Source organism: Alternaria triticimaculans, assembly GCF_023758025.1.
Source record: "Alternaria triticimaculans strain BMP 0046 chromosome Unknown scaffold_10, whole genome shotgun sequence".
Lineage (NCBI taxonomy): Eukaryota > Fungi > Ascomycota > Dothideomycetes > Pleosporales > Pleosporaceae > Alternaria > Alternaria triticimaculans.
Window position 1 is genome coordinate 403266 of NW_026055967.1, and position 13763 is coordinate 417028.

The window sequence follows — 13763 nt, forward strand, 5'->3', positions numbered from 1 at the left end:
AGGCTCTAGCCTATAAAGGCCTAGGCTAACTTAGCTATAAGCATAAATATCTAAGAATTACTATTATAGCTTAGTAGCAATTTATCTTTAGTTTTTTTAGAATAATATATCTAATTATAGTCTAATATTACGTATCTAGTATTTAATCTACTCTATTGTTTAATAAATTTAGTAATAGTCTAGAAGTAGAACTTTATTAAGTATTAATCTAGATACTACTACTTAGTTAGCTCTAAGCTAATAATTATAGTAAAGCTACTTTATATTATAATATATCTTTAGTTTCTTAGTACGCTTAAGAACTAGACTAAAGTAGACTATATATATTAGTATAGTTTTATCTAAGTTTAGTCTATACTTATTATACTATTAACTTAAGTAGTTTAATATTTACTAAGTTAACTATTTATTTATATAAAAAGAGTATAGCTAGCTATAGTATACTATACTTTATTAGTAATATAGAGATATAACTAAGATTATTCTACTTATAGCTTTTATATAAGTATTAACTATATATTTTTTTATAACTATAAGTATAGTAAACTTATTCTTTATAAAATTAGTAGAGTATTTTATTTTAAAATTATACTAAGTACTAACTTAGTAGAAGTATTTCTTAGTAGAAATATTTTTACTAATATTTATATTATATATATAGTATAAAGTCTAACGTATAATAGTTTAGATCTTACTTTTTTTATTTTAACTAGAGTTAACTAAAACTATTTTATATTAAAGTCTTATACTTTTATAATAGATATAAATAGTATTTTAGCTAAATATAAAGAAAGACTACTATACTTATAATACTATTACTAAGGTAAGTATTAGCTTAAAAATAGTCTAAAACTAGTCTAACTAAAGACTAGTCTTACTTAATTACTAATATTTTTTATTTAAAGTATCTTTACTAGTATAATAAAGCTTTTATTATTACTATTACTATTTATATTACTTTTTACTATCTCTAAATTAATATTAGCTTTACTTTTCTTATATTAATACTTACTAAAAGCTATTTTAAATTATACTATACTAAGTATATTCTCTCTACTATTATCTTAGTTTTAGTGCCTTAAGCCTAATTTAGAGTTATCTTTATAGTAAAAAGATATTAAAAGATATTAAAAGGTGTTAAAAGACTCTAAGCTAGTTTCTTTTAGAACTACTAGAATAATTTTAATATTAATTTAGATATTACTATAGTAATAAAGTTATTACTAACTAACTTTACACTTACTTATACAACTTTCTTTATACTATAACTAGAAATAACTAGAAATAATATAATATATAGTAATAAGTATACTACTAATAGAACTTACTATATTTATTCTATAGCTATTAACTACAACTATAACGCTATTTCTATTCTTTAATAACTATAATATAATAATAATTCTCTTATAGTTATACTCTTAATAGCTTTAGTAGAACTCTAACACTACTACTATCTACGTAATAATATCTACCTACTAAAGATAATCTATAAACGCCTTATCTTTGTTATTCTATCTTTTATTACTTTTCTTAAGAATCTTTTTTAAAGTATACTATTATAAGTAAATATAACTCTATATTACGTAGCTAAGGTATAGCTCTAACTCTATTCTAATTATATATATAGTAAGATATATATAAATAGCGTCTATACTTAGTAGAGAGTACTTAATTATTAGCGTATTAATAAAATTCTTTAGAATTTTAGTAATATATAGAGTCTTAGCTACTAGATAATTTATAATATTTAGATCTAGGTTATAAAAGAAGCGCTATATCTTATTAATAAGATTATTAAAAGTAAAGTTCTAGTAAAAAATAATAGTAGAACTTACTTATTTTATATACTTTTATAAAACGCTTATAAAATAATAACTATTAATAGTTCTAGTAGACACTATATTATTAGTAAAGTAGACCTTAATAGCGCGTATAATAGTAGTAGTTATAAAAATAATAAAAAAGGTTATAAAATTTACTATAACGCTATCTCTTATAATAATCTTAAGAGAATCTATAAAAATAGATAGTAATAGTAACGTAATTTAAAGAAAAGTAATTAAATAATAATAAAGTAACTTAGTAAGGCTCTAGTAAGTAAAGTAACGTAACTAGTAAGAGATTAGTTTTATTCTTATAATTACTAAGAAGACTTATAAATTATTTAACGTGCTAGCGTAGTAACGTATCTTTAGATTTCTAAGAGTAGTAACTTATAGAATAGAAGAAGCGCACTTTTACTAAGATAGATTTTAGTATACGTATTCTAACTATAAACTTTTAAAATATATTACTTTATTAGTTATAAGCTAATAAGCGTATATAATTATATTATAATTCTTTTATAAAGTACTTTAGTATTAAAATAGCTCTTTAGCTAGCCTAAAAGATTTAGAAGCTTTAACTACTTTAAAGGTAGTAGCGCTAAGGCTTTAAGCCTTAGCTTATCTACTTCTAGAGTACTAAAACTTTTAGTTATACGTTCTTTAGTATGCTAGTAATAGACTTTACTTTTTTTAGAACTAGTTTATAAGCTATAGAATTATTAGTTTACTAATAAAATTATCTTAGTTTACTATAAGTTTATACTTAGTTAGAACTTAGCTTATTATTACTTATAGCGCGTTTAGTAAATAAATATTTATAGTAATAATTATAGTTAAATTTTAGTTTAGCTAAAGTTAAAAATAAAGTTAAGAATAAAGTTAAGAATAAAATATAAAGTAGCTACTAAAGTACTAGCGCTAAGCTATAACTATCTAAGAATAGCTAAGCTTATAATTAATCTAACTATCTAAGTAAGTGTTAACTAAGATTAACCCTAAGGACAGCTAAGCTACTCTCTAGCGCAGGCGGCGTACGGCGGCAAGGGATGCCAGCATCGGCACCAAGCGCTTGGCTCTGCGATACAAACGAATCGTCTCGTAATCGAGGCAACGCCACGCCCTGCGGATCCCCCAGCAAGGCACACACAAGCCCCGTTGGCTGGCGATTTTAGGCCCGGAAATGGCGGCGGCTGCCCATGCTTGTTACGTGGGCAGGTGCACTAAAGGGCCACAGAATCCGTTACAGGTCCAGACTTGACCTCATCATACGCGTCGTCATCACAAGGCTCGAACGCCCCCTGCGCCGACTAAAGCCTCGCGCCTGCGCCTCTACTTCGCATCGACTGTATTCCTAGTCACAGCTCGTTTGTTTCTGCTTTGTCGCTATTATTCCCTTGTCATCCTCTACTCGCACTGTGCTTGGACAGCGCTCCGCTTTTTGCGACTTCAATTGCAATCTCAAACACAAGGCCATTGCCGCCCTCACCCAACTCCGACCACTCGTGCGTCAGGTTTTACCAAGCCACACCAGGGATCCTTTCACTTCCGTGGTATACATCGATCGCACATCCCTAGGATCCTCTTCTCAGAAACCACATCATGAAGTACTCGACGTTCTTGGCGGCGCAATTGGCGTCGTCGGCTGTAGCAGTGAGGCTTGCACCGCGAGAGGTAAGTGCGACTCTTGGCACCCCAGATTCACTGCGAAGCGAATCCTCCCGCAGCGCCTCGTGCGCATCACCAGAGCTTTGTCGAATGTGATGCTGACTTTTTCAGAACCCAAGAGTAGTGCGCCTGGATACCCAGCGCCGAAATGTCAACCCCGTCGCACACGACCAGCTACGGAGACGGCAAAACGTTGTCCAGCAGACGCTTGACAACCTCGAGACACTCTACTTCGCCAACGCCAGCTTAGGCACCCCCGAACAGAACTTCCGCCTCCACATCGATACCGGCAGCAGCGATCTCTGGGTCAACTCAGTGAACTCGAATCTGTGTAGCCAAGGGGGCAACCAGTGCGGCGAATCGGGCACATACAACGCGAACGACTCTTCGACTTATAACTACGTCAACGGCGCATTCAACATTTCATACGTGGATGGGTCAGGCGCATCGGGAGACTACGCAACAGACAACTTCCGCCTCGGCGGCCAGACAGTAGAAGACCTGCAGTTCGGTATCGGCTACGTATCGAGCTCACCGGAGGGTATCCTCGGAATTGGCTACACCATCAACGAAGTTGCCGTAGGACGCGCCGGATTAGAACCATACCCCAACTTGCCTCAAAAGCTAAAGGACGACGGTACTATCAACTCAAACGCATACTCGCTATGGCTGAACGACCTGGATGCGTCGACCGGAAGCATTCTCTTTGGAGGCGTAGACACCGACAAGTACTCGGGTGAACTACAGACACTACCAATTATCCCAGAGCGTGGACAATATGCCGAATTCATCATCGCTCTAACCGGTATGGGACAGAACGGCGAGAACGGTTCTATCTTCAACGATTCCAACGTACCGGTCCTGCTTGACTCAGGGTCCTCCTTGATGTATCTTCCCGATAATGTCGCGAGCGCTCTGTACCAGACCTTCGGCGCCCAGTACCGTCCTTCGCAGGGCGCAGCCACTGTCGACTGCGACCTTGCGAATCAGGAAGGCTCGCTTGAATTCAACTTCTCCGGCGTCACGATCTCTGTCCCACTCAACGAGCTTGTCATAGTTGCTGCCGTTAGTCGTGGACAGCCCGTCTGCATACTTGGCATTGGGCCCGCGGGCTCCTCTGTCGCCGTTCTCGGCGATACTTTCCTACGATCCGCATACGTTGTCTACGACCTTGAGAACAACGAAATTTCCCTTGCGCAGACAAATTTCAACGCCACCTCAGAAAACGTCCAGGAGATTAAAGAAGGCTCTGACGGCGTACCCAACGCTACAGGTGTTCCCAACGCAGTGTCTACTGCAGCTGTCGGCACTGGCGGACCCAGAATCGATGGACCCAACATAACCGGTGGCGGTGGAATCCTGACCTCTACCGGCGCTGCCATGCCGGCCGCAACTGCAAACCGATGGGTTGGCGGCGCTGCGGTCGCTGGTGCGGGCATCCTCATGGGCTTCAACGGCTTCTGATGTGCGGACTACAATTTTCCTAATACCTGTCCAGCGTAATGACTTTTTTTACAATGCATACGTGCATCGTTGGCGTTATCAAGAGTGGCATGGATTACAACCTCTCGGTTAAGGGTTTTGCATATTCACCAACCTACCTGGAAGTAGGTCTGTTGCTTACATAGAAGCATAGCATTATCATGAATTTTTAACGTCTATTGCATCTCTCACAAAATCGCTTCTGGTTAGTGACGGTGAAAACCGATGTCGCGTTTGACTAGATGGTGACGACACCCGGGGCCTGACAGGACGCGTAGCGCCTGCCGCGTAATAGCTTCAACGCCTGCAATCACCAAGTCGCAAGTCGCGCATCATCACATGCATGAACACTTTCGACTCATAATGCCGCTATTCGGTATTTCCACCAATAGTCGAAGATGTCTACGTACAACCGCCTTCATGCTGTAAGCTCCATACGCGTTCCCTTCGGCTTCAACTCTTGCCGAGACTACACCCCGAAGAGGTCGTCACTTTGACGCTCTTCCTCCGTCTACTCATTCGCATCATCTCACTGCTTGGGTTAGAAATCTCGCCACTCTTCAATGTCAAGATGGTTGGTCGACTACGTACCTGTTCTCTCAGACGAGTCTTCCGCTTCCGAAATTTGATCTAGTGGATGTGGATGATGTACCCGCGCATTTCGAATTGGAGGTTCGAAAGGCAACGGCTCTGATATTTAGTCAGTATCCGAACGCCTCTGCAGCTCGATGCCATCTCTCGAGAGCGTCTGGTTCGTTGCGGAGGGTCCAGCGTTGGAGGTCTGTTGTGATGAATTCGCCGCTGGAAGAAGCTGTGTCGCGCCGTCAGCGGGTTGTGTATGAGACGTAATTGCAACGTTGTTGTTTTGCTGTCCTTGTGAAGTTCGTTGGGTCCACAGCTGTTGAACGTAAGTGTAAAGCCGTACTACTGCTTTGCGTAGGGTGTTCCATAACCCTGAGAACATGCCGGGTCGAGAACTATGGATTACGTAGATGATAGGGGCGAGCAAGACTAGTATTGAGAAAATGAGTAGCCCGTAGAATAACTTGTTAGGCATGGTTCCTTGACTGTGATGTCTGTGTGATATTTTTCATGCCATGGAGGGTCCGGAAGAGAGTAAATTATAGTAGTATGATTGATTGTTTGATAAAAACTCTTGGATGTTTGCCTCAGCATGAGCATGTTCTGGAGACTACGAAAGCGTTTGGGGAGTATGTAAGATGAAAGAACGGGATGGACAATCATAACAGTAAGAACAATAGATGGGTAAGGAGAAGATTCCATAGATCTGACCATCATCCGCGCCCGTCCTCAGACTGCATCATTCGTACCTTTACCACTGTACTCATGTTGCTTGGCGTGTCGAACCTATATCACACCCTCATGGTCGTCTGCGCTGCCTCTCTTGTCTTTCTTAAGATACCTGCCAATGTATCCCCTTTGGCCCCAAAGATAGAAAGGGTCGACCAAGCCTTTGAGTACTCCTCGCTTATTCCTCTTCTTCTCTGCTCTAGCCGCATCCAACTCTGCATCGCTCATATCCCAGAACTGCGTCTTCTTGTCCCTCCCTTTGACCAGGCCCCAAATATCAAAAGGGTCAAAGATGGTAATTATCCACGGCCTGTCATCACCCCAGCCTGGTCCTTTCCGTTCAGTCACGCCATCGCGAGCTAGGAACACGGAGTTGGAGTGAGGTAGACGTTTACCCGGATGCCACAGGTTGAGCAAAGCGGTGTTGAGAAACATAATGACAGCTTCGAAGATCCAGAAGTAGATTTCGTTCTGATATATGGAGGACTCCCAGCCAAGGATGTATTCCACGAGGCGGTAGATGCAGCGTATGGTAACGATACCCGCACTCACATACATGACATACAGTACGACGCGTAGGTCCTGCTTGAGTACTCCGGCTTTGTTGGCACGTCGATGAAACTGTGCAGCGAGGAGGCCAAATGCGCCAAAGAGTGTTGCCTGGAGACAAAGCGATGCGGTGACGAGATCAGAGCCGAGTTGCCGTTCTGCATCGGTGGAGCTGGAGTTGGCCATGCGCCATGCACCTTGTCCGATGAGGACCTCGCATACGCCATCGAGGCCTATGAAGGTCGTTGCTACCCGCCCTGGGTGAAGAGGGGCCAGGTAGGGTATGTAGTAGAGTAACCTTGACAGTATGAAGTAGTTGATGAGCGCGTATACCGGCGGCCCAGACATGATGAGGACGGTCGAAGCTATGAGGTATGCTAGATTGTCAGTGTCGTATGCGCCTGCGAGACGCACTGCAAAGCCGCTGATCATCAGAAGAGCGGCCCACGGCAGAAGGACTGTTGTTCGCCATGATTTGTGCTTGCTGAGAGGTATTAGTAGTGCGCAACTGCGACTATCGAGGTGTTTACATTGTCTGCCACGCATGTAGCGCACCGGAGATGGAGAAGAGGATGATGAAGACTATGGGCGCGGCTTTGTTTGGTGCATAGTACCAGATGCTGCCAGGTGAGTAGTCTCCCATTCCCATCTTGACAAAGATGAGTACGATGTCGCGGAGATAAACAGATTGATGACTTAATTCGTGTAATTGACGAGACAAGCTGTCCGAAAGCCAGAGAGGCAAGGAGCCGTTGCTGCACAGTGAGTGAGAAGGACAATATGTGTTCAGGCTTCAAATACGTCCAGATAGAATCGCTAGCATGCTTATCCTTCGACACATGGGCCGCAACAGGGGATTTATGAGATAAAGCGCACGACAACACGTCCAAATGGCGCAAACTCCAGGCCCCTCATGGAAAGGCCAATGCGATGAATGCGACGCTCAGCTGAGGCATTGCCATGACTTCGCAAGGCATAGCACAGGGCTGAATAGGCGCATTTACTCATCGGTACAAGGTGAAGCGAGATCGTACGGCTGTTGACCGGTGATGAGCAGATGGTGGGAGACTTGCGCAGTGACTGGTTGATGCCCAGGTGGAAAGACGCTCACACGTGATGTGGCGGAGGCCTTTGACGAGTCTTTACCGGATTCGGATTAGTCCAGGCTAGCGGTGAAGCCGCCGAATGCGCAACGTACATCTCGCGACGGCATCATTACCCGCGCACTCAAGCAAACGACGTCTATCACATAATTCGCCATTATACCGATAATCCCATCGTGCACGTTTCATGAGTGTGGCTGGAAATGGTGCGCCAGCCCTGGGTGCCACAGAGGATGGTCCTAGGCAAACCCCAGCTGAACCTACGGTGATGGATGGGCTATCGAGCTCTAAAGTGACGGGTATGCACCCCTGCAACTTCAACACCCCTATACTCATACTTCACAGTCGAGTACCATGACCCTTCTGGAGTCTTTCCATTGATACAGGAAGACTTGGCTGCGCGATTGCCCCTTCGTAACTTGCACTGGAAGGCTCCTACACGGCCACTAAGATCTATCGACTCCTTACATGTTGATCTCGTGCCCAGTAAAGAATCAGCACAGGCTGCAAGTGCGGCTTCGTCGACTTCAGCACCTGGCCAAGGTACGCCCAATAGGAACACGGATGAGATCTTCAGGCCGGTTAACAAAGAGAAAGAGAGACGACATCAGATCCCAGGATTGCGCCAAACACCTTATCTGAAGGTCTATCTGTTGAGATGTGACGATTCAGAGACTTACAAGGCGACTGCGCGCAAGCAAGTTCGCGAGTGGGTGAAGGAACACACCCCACCTTCTCAAAGCAGTACAGCGAACACCCAGGAAAATCATGATGCGTACGAATGGTTGATTCTACATGTCGTAGTGCCCGAGACGCCGGCAGCAAGCCAGCCTCGTGGATCCTCTAATACCACAACCGGTGAGAAGGAGAAGTCCGGAGCAGCATCTAGATGGACGCGCGGGACGACGACCTTGCTTGAAAAGCTTCGCGCCGACTTCAACGTCTCATCAAAATCGGCACCTGACCGGGTAGCTCAAATACGAGTGCCAAAAGAGAAAGTTCCGCAGCACATACTTCCAGCTGCTGCACCTGCCGCCACCCCTGCTATTACTGAGAGCATCCAGGAACAAGAGCGTGCTTGGGCTGATGTCATCGCTAAGTTCAAGGTATTGATCCTTCTTTCGTTTGACCTCCGGGTGAGCCAGTATGAAGAAGACATTCGCAAGAATGACGCTCAGCGCTCGTTTCCTGGTTGGAACTTCAACACATTCTTCATCTTGAAGGAAGGGTTGGCAAGAGGCTTCGAAAGCGTAGGTCTGGTCGAAGATGCGCTGCTTGGCTATGATGAGCTTTCCATCGGTCTTGATAGCGTCATACGTGACCAGTCGAGCGAAGACGCGCAAGGAAGCGTTTTGCTCAGCTATTCGGACGACATATATCAGACAGCAGCAGAGATTGCACAGCAGGATGGTAATGATGGATCGGGTCCATCCATACACGATGATAGGCCGATCAACGCTTTGAAGAAAGACTATCGCGGTCTCATCCTTGCAAACAACATTTCGATCTTCGACTTCAGGCTCTACATCTTCGCTCGCCAGATGTTCTTGCTCTTGAGGCTTGGAAACTCAGTCTCAGCACGTTCCGACCTCGCAGCCAAGCTACAACCTCGACCGAATGCCGGCGTGATACAGCGCTCGGCTGATGACAGCGCTATCGGTATGAAGTCGGGCGGCCAAGGGAACGACTCAGAGGATCTGTTCTCTCTCGCTGAACTCTGCTCGCGTGCACTGAACTTCATCACATTTGCTGGGCGGCTCTTGCGAGATGATCTAATTCACGGGTAAGTCCATCTACACCCAGTCAAGCCACAGCACTAATCCATCGCTGTAGGGCGAAAGCTCACGATACCACATTCCCTGATCATCTCGTCGAGAACATCGTTCGTTCGTGGACTTTCGCTGCGCTGGAACAGGTCTTGCGTGAAACATCTACAGGATCTCTTCCATTTACGAAGTCCTCTGGAAACCTATCGGCAGGCTCTTCCGGCAAGAGCCTTTCGTTTGGTGGCCGCAACAAAGAACAAAAGATGAAGGTCTCAGAACAGAAGTCCATGATCCATCCATCCAGATCGACATCTCTGAACCATGGGCGACCAGTATCAGACATGCCATACTCACAACCCGCAGCCAATGCCCAAGTCGTATTCGAGAACGGCCAGTATCACGATCGACCACTACCTGGCCAACAGAGCACGATCCCTTCTGCTAAGAACGGCCTGCAGGAGCTGGCTGGTACGAGAGCGCAGCTTCTCGCAATTCAGCGACGTTTGCTCGAACATGCAGGCAAGAGCATGGGCTGGAATATTGGCTGGAATGCTATATTGGCATCGCTGAGTGCTAAAGAAGAACTCACTGAGGTTGATCTAGAAGACGAGGAAGAGGAAGAGGATGAATCAAAGCAGAACCAGTCTCGTACCGAAACGGAAGGGGAAGCTTCGAAGTCACGTCTCGGTATATCTGCCGCAGCGCTGGTCACTGCGATGACATCCATCAAGCAGTTCCGACAATTCTATGAGGTCAGAAGACATGATATAACCCCACATGAATTTGCTAACTTTTACAGGGTTTGAGTGATCTTATCGTCAAGCACTATATGGCCGCAGGCCAGACCAAGTCAGCAGAAAGCGTGCTCGGGGATCTGGCTGCCCTCAGGTTGTATGTTTGCCACTTCTCAGATTACATCAGGCCTAATACTGATATCACTATAGTGAACTCGGTGACTTCGCGGCAGCCGCCATGTACTTTGGACGTATGGCATCGTACTTTGCGGAGAGCAGATGGAACACGGTCGAGACAACCATGCTCAAGATGCACGCACGCTGCCTCAAGAAACTCAACCGAAAAGATGAATATGTGCGGACGGTACTTGATCTCTTAGCCAAGTCTGCGGCGAGCCGAATGGCGTTCAAGAGTGCCTCAAAACGAGCCAGTACAACCGACGCAGGGGACATGCCCGGTGTCTGGCTGAACGACGACAAAGTGGACACTACTGACGTATTCCATGAACTCATCAGCTATTCGCAACAGCTACCCTATGATGTCACAGTCCAGATGCCGAAGTACTTTGGCGACATCTCGGTAGAGCCGTACGTTCGACACTACGATGATAAAGATGGGTTCCAGTTACGCCTTCAATTCAGACACCATCTCGAAGACGAGATTGAAATACGCGCAGCCAAAATCCGACTGGTCAGCGCAGTCTCGAATCAAGCCAAGGACATATGGCTCGAAGAGACAGGAGCCATACAGTTGAAGAAGGGCTTGAATCGCATGTGGATCGGCTGCAACGTGAATACGATTGGACCGTACATGGTTGACAGGGTTGTTCTCGAAGCAAAGCGTATCGTCTTCGTACACGAACCTTTCCAGAAGGCAGAGGCGACAACTCCACTTGGCATCATCACTTCGGTCTCTGCGCATTCTCTCAAAGCTGCGAAGAAAGCTCGGATACTGTGCTTCCCCCGTAGCGAATCCTTCCAAGCCCGAATCTATCTCTCGCACTTCATCCATATTGACAAGCCGCGGCACATAGAGGTCGAGTGCTCAACTGGCTGGAACGAGATCACACGCGCAGAAGTCCGCCTGAAGTCTGCCTCTGCAGGTTTACGACTGCGAACCGCAAATGCAAGTGTGGCTTCCGGAGAGATCAAGATCGATGAGAGTAAGCCAACGCCGGGAGTCATCGCAATTGGTGCAATGGCAGCCGAAACTACAGCGACGTTGAAGGTGCCTTACGATATGGAGACAATATTGCAAGACCTTACTGTCAAGATCGATGTCGACTATTTCACCGCCAAGGGACAGTTCCAGTATACCTCGACCTTCGTTATTCCTGTTGAACTGCCTCTAGACGTCAACGTTCACGACCACTTCAAGAGCAAATCACTGTTCTCGAAGTTCAACATCAAGACCGCCAATCATGTGCCACTGAAGCTTCTAGATGTCGCATTAGAAGGATCAGAAGAGTTCGACGTCCATGCGCCAAGGCGTCCGAAAGAGGCTGTCCATGTGTTCCCCAAACAGCCTGTCGCAGTCACGTATAAAGTCACTAAGAAGACGATGGACGCTGCCAAGAAGCGACAAAGTCGGATTTCCACTACCGGCAGTCTATCATTGGCTGTTGAGTACCGATGCTTGAATGAAGACGTTCTTGAACGAGTGCGGGTGATGTTTGCTGAGGCTGTGGAAGACAGTCCAGTTCATCGACTTGCTCGTTTGCTTACCGACCATTTTGCTAGTCAACTAGAGCAACACATTTTACCATCGCAATACGAAAAGATCGCATTACTGCAGAGGCTCGACCTGGGTGCGTTCGAGGAGGTTGGATGGGCAGACTGTCTGGAGAGCTTACCGCTTGTCGTCCGTGATGACACACAGACCTGGCTGCAGAAGTGGCATGAAGTAAGTACTAGTCTTCTTCAAGTGGTCCGTGTATACTAATGTTTTGACAGAAACACCGAACCATCCTGCTCACCGAAGACGATACTGCCGATACAATACAGCAACCGACCGCTCCGCCATCGCCAAACCCACCCCGGCGGATGGTTATCACAGTCTCAATCCCTCAGACCCACATCCTGCACACCGCATCCCTATCTTTGAACTCGCCCTCGTCCTCTTCCCATTCCACGATTGCAACCGTCGGCCAGCCTATCATGACCACCCTTCGCATCTCGCACACCCGCCGCTGGGCCTCACCGTCCAGTCTCCTCTCCGCCGCCAACCTCGCCGAAGTCAGTGAGCCCATAGACTTTGTCTACACCATCGACGCGAACCCGGAAGTCTGGCTCGTCGCCGGTCAGCGACGTGCGCACTTCACTGCCAAGGAAGATGAAGAGCACGAATGGCCTATCATGCTCATTCCGCTCAAGTCGGGCAATACGTTGTTGCCAAATGTGGACATCCGCGCGAAGATCAAGCCAAAGGAGGAGGAGAAGGGCAAGTCAAGTACCACAGAGGCGGAGATCTTGAATTGCGAGATTGACTATTTGAGTTACGGGGAGAGTATTATGGTTGTGCCTGATGTAAGGAGTAGTACGGTGGGCGTTGGGGAGATGACCGTGGGTAGACCCAGGAGTGTGGTTGTTTGGTTGGAGAGTAGTGGGCAATTAGTATAAGGAAAACGTTGAACACAGCATCTTTGGTGGAGGCAAGCAGCATAGTTAGACATCCACTATCTATTGAACATTCACTACCTAATGGCCATTCTTGATGGCACTATTCTGACAATGGAAACATCAACCGAGATAATCCGCCCATGCGGGTTTGTACGTACCTTCCGACGTCCATAATTGACTGTACATATAGAACGCCGTGACAAGACTACTTAGTGTTAAGTAGCCAGATGCAAATTCGCCCATCGAACCCTTAATACCCGTCAATCTTTGTGGGATTTTCGATAACAAAGTAAAAAACAGTGCACCATAGAGAAATAAAAACATCGAGGGAATTGCTGAAACTATAGAAGTAAAAAGAAAAGAAGTCATGATTCCGTACATCACTAAGGTGGCTGGGAATTGAGGAATATACCCATGTAGCAGGAGAGAGGGCAAAACAAACTGCGCTATAACCAGCAAACTGCCATGGAGACAGATCCCAATCAGGAGAGGTTCAGACTCTAGTAAGGGACCCAAGACAACTAAGGTAACCACCTGTTTTGGGGTGTAGAATAGCTTGCGGTTAAAGGCTAGGAAATGCACGGCCCACAGCTGCATAACACGAGGAAGTGGCGATGTATAGCCTTGAGACCCTGAAAACCACAGTGATAACTCTATGCAGACTATAAACATCATGGATATGGAAATGGGGCCGAGGTAGAAACA

General features: G+C 45.4%; 3 protein-coding genes across 3 annotated transcripts; 2 read left to right on the top strand and 1 right to left on the bottom strand.

Annotated features, from left to right (window-relative positions):
* Positions 1-3428: 3428 nt before the first annotated feature.
* J4E78_007011 (uncharacterized protein) lies at positions 3429-4958 on the top strand (the record flags this gene model as incomplete). Its single annotated transcript, XM_049367621.1, has 2 exons — positions 3429-3500; positions 3606-4958. The coding sequence occupies 2 exons, from the start codon at positions 3429-3431 to the stop codon at positions 4956-4958; spliced, it is 1425 nt and encodes a 474-aa protein (XP_049220591.1).
* Positions 4959-6344: 1386 nt separating this feature from the next.
* Positions 6345-7485, bottom strand: J4E78_007012 (uncharacterized protein; the record flags this gene model as incomplete). Its single annotated transcript, XM_049367622.1, has 2 exons — positions 6345-7320; positions 7367-7485. 2 exons carry the CDS (start codon positions 7483-7485, stop codon positions 6345-6347), a joined length of 1095 nt encoding a protein of 364 aa, XP_049220592.1.
* Positions 7486-8207: 722 nt separating this feature from the next.
* Positions 8208-13281, top strand: J4E78_007013 (uncharacterized protein; the record flags this gene model as incomplete). The annotated part of the gene is made up of 7 exons (XM_049367623.1): positions 8208-8238; positions 8285-9722; positions 9773-10457; positions 10505-10596; positions 10650-12342; positions 12393-12965; positions 13249-13281. 7 exons carry the CDS (start codon positions 8208-8210, stop codon positions 13279-13281), a joined length of 4545 nt encoding a protein of 1514 aa, XP_049220593.1.
* Between the last annotated feature and the right edge of the window lie 482 nt (positions 13282-13763).